At 40.1% G+C, this 6,964-nt stretch overlaps 1 protein-coding gene across 1 annotated transcript; it reads right to left on the bottom strand.

Annotated features, from left to right (window-relative positions):
- Positions 1 to 1,370: 1,370 nt before the first annotated feature.
- Positions 1,371 to 4,761, bottom strand: LOC119575901. The gene is made up of 5 exons (XM_037923438.1): positions 4,748 to 4,761; positions 4,329 to 4,605; positions 3,720 to 3,822; positions 2,361 to 2,381; positions 1,371 to 2,033 (listed from the first exon to the last, which is right to left on the bottom strand). The coding sequence occupies exons 1-5, from the start codon at positions 4,759 to 4,761 to the stop codon at positions 1,429 to 1,431; spliced, it is 1,020 nt and encodes a 339-aa protein (XP_037779366.1). The 3' UTR covers positions 1,371 to 1,428.
- Positions 4,762 to 6,964: the final 2,203 nt, after the last annotated feature.

Raw genomic sequence — 6,964 nt, 5'->3', positions numbered from 1 at the left:
CCATGATGTTGTAGGTTACGGTAGGCAGCCCATCCATCACTGTATATCACACTGTTTGGTTTTATATATTTCTTAATTAGGGGTATGAGCGTGTCGGCACTGCGGTCTGTACCAAGCAGTGGCACAATAAATTTCTTTTTAGTCACACGCTCAATACCCCCAAAGACCCACACCTGGCTCAACTGTCTGCCTCTATTGTATTTTCGGCGCACGAGCAGCGTCTCGTCGATCTCAACTATTACACCGGCACCTCCTATTGAATTTTGGTTTTGTAACCAATTTTCGGTTACTTCAGAACAAAAACTCCTCCAATCTACGCTAGTTGGCTTAGAAATACTAATACATTTCATAATTTGTGCATGATCCCAGTGTTTTTGCAGCCAATGATTAACAAACAAAACTATCTTAAAAGGTTCCAAATGTGTCCCCTGCAGAAACGTGCCTGTGTAATCGCTGGTCGAGAAAACGCAACTTTTACGCCGTTTCGTCTTTGCGATTTTTTTCCATCTGCCACAATACCACATATGTCGATCTTCACGGTATTTGCAAGGTAAATTGCAATGTGGGCAGTTTACCGCTCTTGGCAAAACACCGTGTGCTCTCAGGAATTTTTAAGCGTTATCATTTTTTTCAAAATAATCAGATATAACTCTATAATAATGCGGATCGCAACCTACGCACCTGCGTTCCATGTTGAGCAAAGATTTCGTACATTTGCTTTCCTTGCCCACTATACATACGTGTGGCACAAATGGTGGCATGTGATTGGTTTGTACTATTTCCTGTAATACTATTGGCTCTCGTGACAATTGTCACGCGTAGGTGGTGTACAATGAAAGTTTCAAAGAGTTTCGTGCGCACTTCAGGCGGTGACATTGTTGGTTTTGAAAATCGCGCGCAATTCTTCAGTTCCCTTTTGCCCGTAATATGGACCAGACACATCGATTTGCGCAGAGTATGATATTTAATCTTTACTGAAAATACTCGATATTATGATGGTATTACTCTTGCATTCTCATATTATTTTATGCAGAAACAAAATCACCTTCATGTAAGTATGTTCTGAAGTTATCTACTTACGAAATGAAGATATTACAATAAATGTAGCAAAATAAAACGGCATCATTGTTTTGTTTACAAAAAGTTAGAAGTGATATCGGATGGCGATTTTTAAAATATTGAGATAGTTTTTCATTTGAGGGTCTGTAACACTTGCGTGTCCAATAACTTCGTTATTTTTGAGTTGCGATGGAAGTACATAGAAGATAAGTTTCTTAGATTTATTTGCTCTATCATTTGCATATATTATTTTCCGTTTTAAAGACGGCTAGTCAAAACTTTACCTATACCGGACTTCCCCCCTTTTATCTCTCTTATGCAGTGTAAAACAAAAGAAAACAAAAAACGAATATGATATGATGACGTATCTTACTGAGGAGGGTACAAATCAGCAGCGGCAAGGAGGAAGCGATGCAGTCTTTGATTTGAATCCGGGATGCTCATCAGAAACATCGCACAGATAAACGACAAAATGATACTTCCTCCTGCGTAATGCGGTACTTTTGCCGCTTCCCGCCACTTACGCTCGATGGTGTTGGTGTGAGCCGCAGTGACGGGATCCACGAAATTGTGGGAATGGTTTACTGTCAGGTGCTGAAAGCCCTCTTTATCTAGGCAGTTATATGCCTTCCAGGAGTCACTAATGATTGTGGTCCCTTCTTTAATGCGGTCTTTAATAACTTCTAGAAGGGTCTCAGCATATCTGGAGGGCACCGGAATAAAAAAAAAAATCCGACTTTCACGGCACACCCCACCGAAAACCCACTGGCCCTCAATCAATCTGCCCACATTGTATTTCCTTTTCCCAAACTTGGATTCGTCTATCTCTACAATTGTGCCAGGGCCACCGATCTTTTCAGCACTACTGTTTAAGCACCAGGCAATGAGTACTTCATGGCAAAAACTTCCCCAGTCACAAATTGTTTTGCCCGAGAGTTTCAACTCGTCTCTTACCAGAGCGTAAGAGAAATAATCTTTCAAATAAAAATTAACCAAAAAATATATTTGTCTCAACGTCTAGATTTGATTTTGCAAACCATGTTTTATGGAAAATAGTTTTAAAATTACACCTCACAGTTCTATTGTGAATTTTTCTCGATTTGTTGCATCTAAAAGTTTTTTTCTTAATATTTAGTCTGCAATTCGCACTACACTTTTCACACTTTTTTTTCAGTTGATAAAAGTCCATGATTTAAAAAATATATATATATATAGCACAGAGAACACACAGTCATTGTCACTGAGAAGAATGAGGCAGGTCACCGGTGTATTCTAGAAATGTGCAGGTGTTATTTGCATACTCGAAATAGCTTCAGCATTGGCTGCATGGTTTGAGTAGTTAAGCAATTAAAAATCTTAATAGGTGTGAGAAAATAAGTATGGATTTTTTTTAACGTAAAAACGGCTAAAAGCGCATATATATGAAGAGTAAATAGATGGCCGTGTATATTTTCATCATATAAGGAATGTTATATCGTCGCGCCTCCGTTAGTACGCTTCACCATAATAGGTCGACTTCGACGAGGTAGTATTTCCAGGGGAAGATGTATTTTGCGATTTGTAAAACTTTGCCGGCTTTCAATACTAAAACATTCCAAATGCACTAGATCAATGATTGGACAAAAGCAGCTTTTTATTTTGAAAATGCGTTTCGAAACTTCCTGATGACGGTATCAATTTTATACAAAAGGGTTTCTTAACTGTTCCACGAATAGCAACGGTACTTTATGTATTGATAGCATTAACAAATAATACAAAGCAAAGAAAAAATATATATAAATCAATAAATAAAATGCGCTACTGACAGTTACTTGTCGCGCAATTGTTGCGGCGCACGAGTTTCCGCGGATGTTATTCTCAAACAAGCTTTGAAGATTTTACCGGTTCTCGTTATATCAAAAGTTGATTGTACAAACCTTATATCGTCGCGCCTCCGTTAGTACGCTTCACCATAATAGGTCGACTTCGACGAGGTAGTATTTCCAGGGGAAGATGTATTTTGCGATTTGTAAAACTTTGCCGGCTTTCAATACTAAAACATTCCAAATGCACTAGATCAATGATTGGACAAAAGCAGCTTTTTATTTTGAAAATGCGTTTCGAAACTTCCTGATGACGGTATCAATTTTATACAAAAGGGTTTCTTAACTGTTCCACGAATAGCAACGGTACTTTATGTATTGATAGCATTAACAAATAATACAAAGCAAAGAAAAAATATATATATAAATAAATAAATAAAATGCGCTACTGACAGTTACTTGTCGCGCAATTGTTGCGGCGCACGCAGTTTCCGCGGATGTTATTCTCAAACAAGCTTTGAAGATTTTACCCGGTTCTCGTTATATCAAAGTTGATTGTACAAACCTTATATCGTCGCGCCTCCGTTAGTACGCTTCACCATAATACGTCGACTTCGACGAGGTAGTATTTCCAGGGGAAGATGTATTTTGCGATTTGTAAAACTTTGCCGGCTTTCAATATATTTTTTCACACGAACACTTACTTTCACAGCGGACGGACACACACAACGTTTTTCCCGGGCGAGGGCAGGGATTTCCGAATAATCAAATTTTGATTGGTCAAAAAACTCTGACGTCATTGAAGTTTTCATTGGCTAGCATTTGTGCTTGTTTGTGAAGTGTAATCCGCTAATTTACCAACAAGTGCCCATTTTTCAAAGTAAAACAGGTTCGGATATCCATATTTGTGAAAACGGATATAATTTATATAGGTTTCCACAATATTGACTTCTGGTAAATCCTGTAAAATTATAGTTTAAGTAACCGGCGATACAGATTTTTCCTACTCTTACCTGATTATTCACTCTCAGAAGAGCTATCTTGCTCCATTGGTATAGGGGGAGGCAGGGGACCCTCTCTAGCTCTCCCACCTTGGGGCCTCGGTGAAAAAATTATGGAGAGGGGCTTCAGAGGATTTTATAAATAGGAAGCGAGATATGTACTGCTGCAAATAATCTGCTCGCATACCCAGACGCTTTATATATTCTTTTAAATCACGCCAAACCCTTTCGATATTGTGTGTGTGGGTATGTGAGAAGTGTGGGTCTACAAAATTCTCTGAATGATTAATTACCAGGTGCTCGTACCCATGTTTTAAATTACGGTAGGCAGCCCACCCATCACTACATGACACTTCCCGGTAAAATGAATTGTTTTATTAGGGGTATGAGCGTATCTGCACTTCTATCACTGCCTACCAACGGCACCACGATTTTTTTTAGAATCAATACCCCGAAAGACCCACACTTGACTAAGTTGCCTCCCTCTGTTGTACTTCCGGCGCACGAGCAGCGTTTCGTCGATCTCAACGATTACACCGGCACCTCCGATAGAATTTTGATTTTGTAACCAATTTTGGGTTACTTCTGAACAAAAACTCCAACCTACGCTACTTGTTTTTGAAATGCCAATGCATTTAATGACCGTTTCATGATCCCAGTGCTTCTGAAGCCAATGATTAACAAACAAAACTACTTTAAATGGTTCCAAATGTGTCCCCTGCAGGAACGTGCCTGTGTAATCGCTATTTGCAAGGTAAATTATAATGTGGGCAACTCACCGACCTAGGCAAAACACCGTGTTCCCTAAGAAATGAAACCGATTTTTCATTTTGCCCAAAATATTCCGAAATAATTTTATAACAGTGAGGATTGCACCCTTCGCACCTTGCGTCCTTCATTTTGGTAAAGAGTTATTACAATGGTTTTACTTCACCACTATACATACCTATCACGCAGGTGGTGCCATGTGATTGGTTAAACATTTTATGTAATACTATTAGCTCTCGTGACATTGCCACGCGCATGCGCTGTACTATTTCATTTCAAAATGTTTCGCGCGCACTTGGTACGCCAACATACTGGATTTCAAATTTACCGCGCAATTCTTCAGGCCCCTCTTACACGTAATGAGGCAGACATCGATTTGCGTAGAGTAAGATTTGTATTGGTTTCTGTAAATATACGATATTATCATAGTAATACTCATGTAATGTCATATCCCTTTGGGAAGAAATAAAATGTCCTTCATGTAAGTTGATGTGGGGGTTTTCTACGAACGAAACTAGAAATATTGCGATAAATTTTGCAAATAAAGCGGCATCATTGTTTTGTTTACAAAAAGTAGGAAAGGATATCGGATGGCGATTTTTAAAATATTGAGATCGTTTTTCATTTCGTGCTCAGACACTTCCGTGTCTAATAACTTCGTTATTTTTGAGTTGCGACGGAATTGCATAGAAGATGAGTTTCTTAGATTCGTTTGCATATATTATTTTCTATATAACAGAAGGCTGGATGGAACTGGACCCATACCCATCAGATTTGTTTTCGCGAGATGACAACGAATCTGATGATATTTTCAGTTGCATTCTCCAGTCCCGATAGCAGGGGAGGGCATTAAGTAGATCAGGGAAATTGTGGGGTAAAACAGGCTGAAATAAGAAGAAAACAGAACAGAAATGTGTAAAACAAGTAAAAAAAAAAAAAAAAAAACGCTTAAAATCTGATAAAGAAACTCTACGGACATCGCCGCCATCTTTCAAACTCTACGGACCGACGCGCCAGCTTTCGAAAAAACTCTACGGGAACCATACCCATTGTTCGGCAAAAATCTACGGGATTTCACATTCCAGATCCCCCGTGGTAATCGTACAATGCGTCCTAACCAATAAACCAACATAACCTTAATCCTGTGGGATTTATACACTGCGATCTATATATTCCCTAGCCAGGGGGCTCTGCCCCCTGGATTCCCTGTGGTAATATATACGCCTAGCCAGGGAGCTACGCCCCCTGGACCCCCGTGGTAATATTAACACCTAGCCAGGGGGATACGCCCCCTGGACCCCCAGGGTAAAACCACATACCTTTTATATCGCGAAACACCGAACGTTTCTTCGCTTCCGGCTATGGTCACATTTGCTTTGTTTCTAATCACTTTTTTCAGCATTTGCGGCACTGGATGGGTTCAAATATCAGGCTGTGATAGAAACGAATGTCTATTTGTCCAGTATATCCACAAAAGGGCTTTAAAAATGGCCCGGAATCGACGCAGCACTCGAAATAAAACATTGCTCACCGGCGTTACACGATGTATTGGCGCTGCTGGCCTGTCAAATCTCCCGGTGGCAAAAGGCGCAGGCGCACACGGTTATTGTACAGAATAGCATAAATACTTCGCAAAACACGTAAATGAAGAACAAAAAAAGGAAAAGAACGCATTACATACATGAATTCGAGAAAACCGACGCTGATAATGACAAAATATTCGTTCTCACGAGCGCATAGCAATACAAGGACTACTTGGTGATGAGTTCCGCGTCACATTTGTTTTGATTCTCGCGAAGTAAACATGGAAGGAACTTAAAAAATGAAGGGCCGATCCTCACTCTTGTCTGTCCTATATCTCCCTTGTTTTCGATTTGCACACCTTTTGCCATAGATGAAAAGCGTCTTAGTTTTTGTCAAGGTAACCACTCCATACACTTATTTTACTGTACGTTTGGTTGACATGCAGGAAAAATTTTCCCTACGATCTATATATTCCCTAGCCAGGGGGCTCTGCCCCCTGGACCCCCTGTGGTAATAAATACACCTATAAGGATCCCTATTTCTTACCACTTCGTGCCAAGAGACATCTATTTCGTTAAAAAAAATAATTGCCACATACCGTCAGTGTGGGGGGTAAGACGAGCAGCGGCGAGGAGGAGGAACTGATGGAATCTTATTTTCTTCAGGGTGGGCCAATAAAATAGTATTCATTATATGCGGCAGTTTTCACGGCACTTGGGACAATTACATTTTTGGGTGATTAAGTTGTGCGACCGGCACAGATCGAGCAAGAGGTCGGCCTGGCCGCCGTATTGCTGCCAAAATTGCCCG

This window comes from Penaeus monodon, chromosome 8 (assembly GCF_015228065.2).
Source record: "Penaeus monodon isolate SGIC_2016 chromosome 8, NSTDA_Pmon_1, whole genome shotgun sequence".
Taxonomy (NCBI): domain Eukaryota; kingdom Metazoa; phylum Arthropoda; class Malacostraca; order Decapoda; family Penaeidae; genus Penaeus; species Penaeus monodon.
This window is presented reverse-complemented; position numbering and strand designations above follow the sequence as displayed.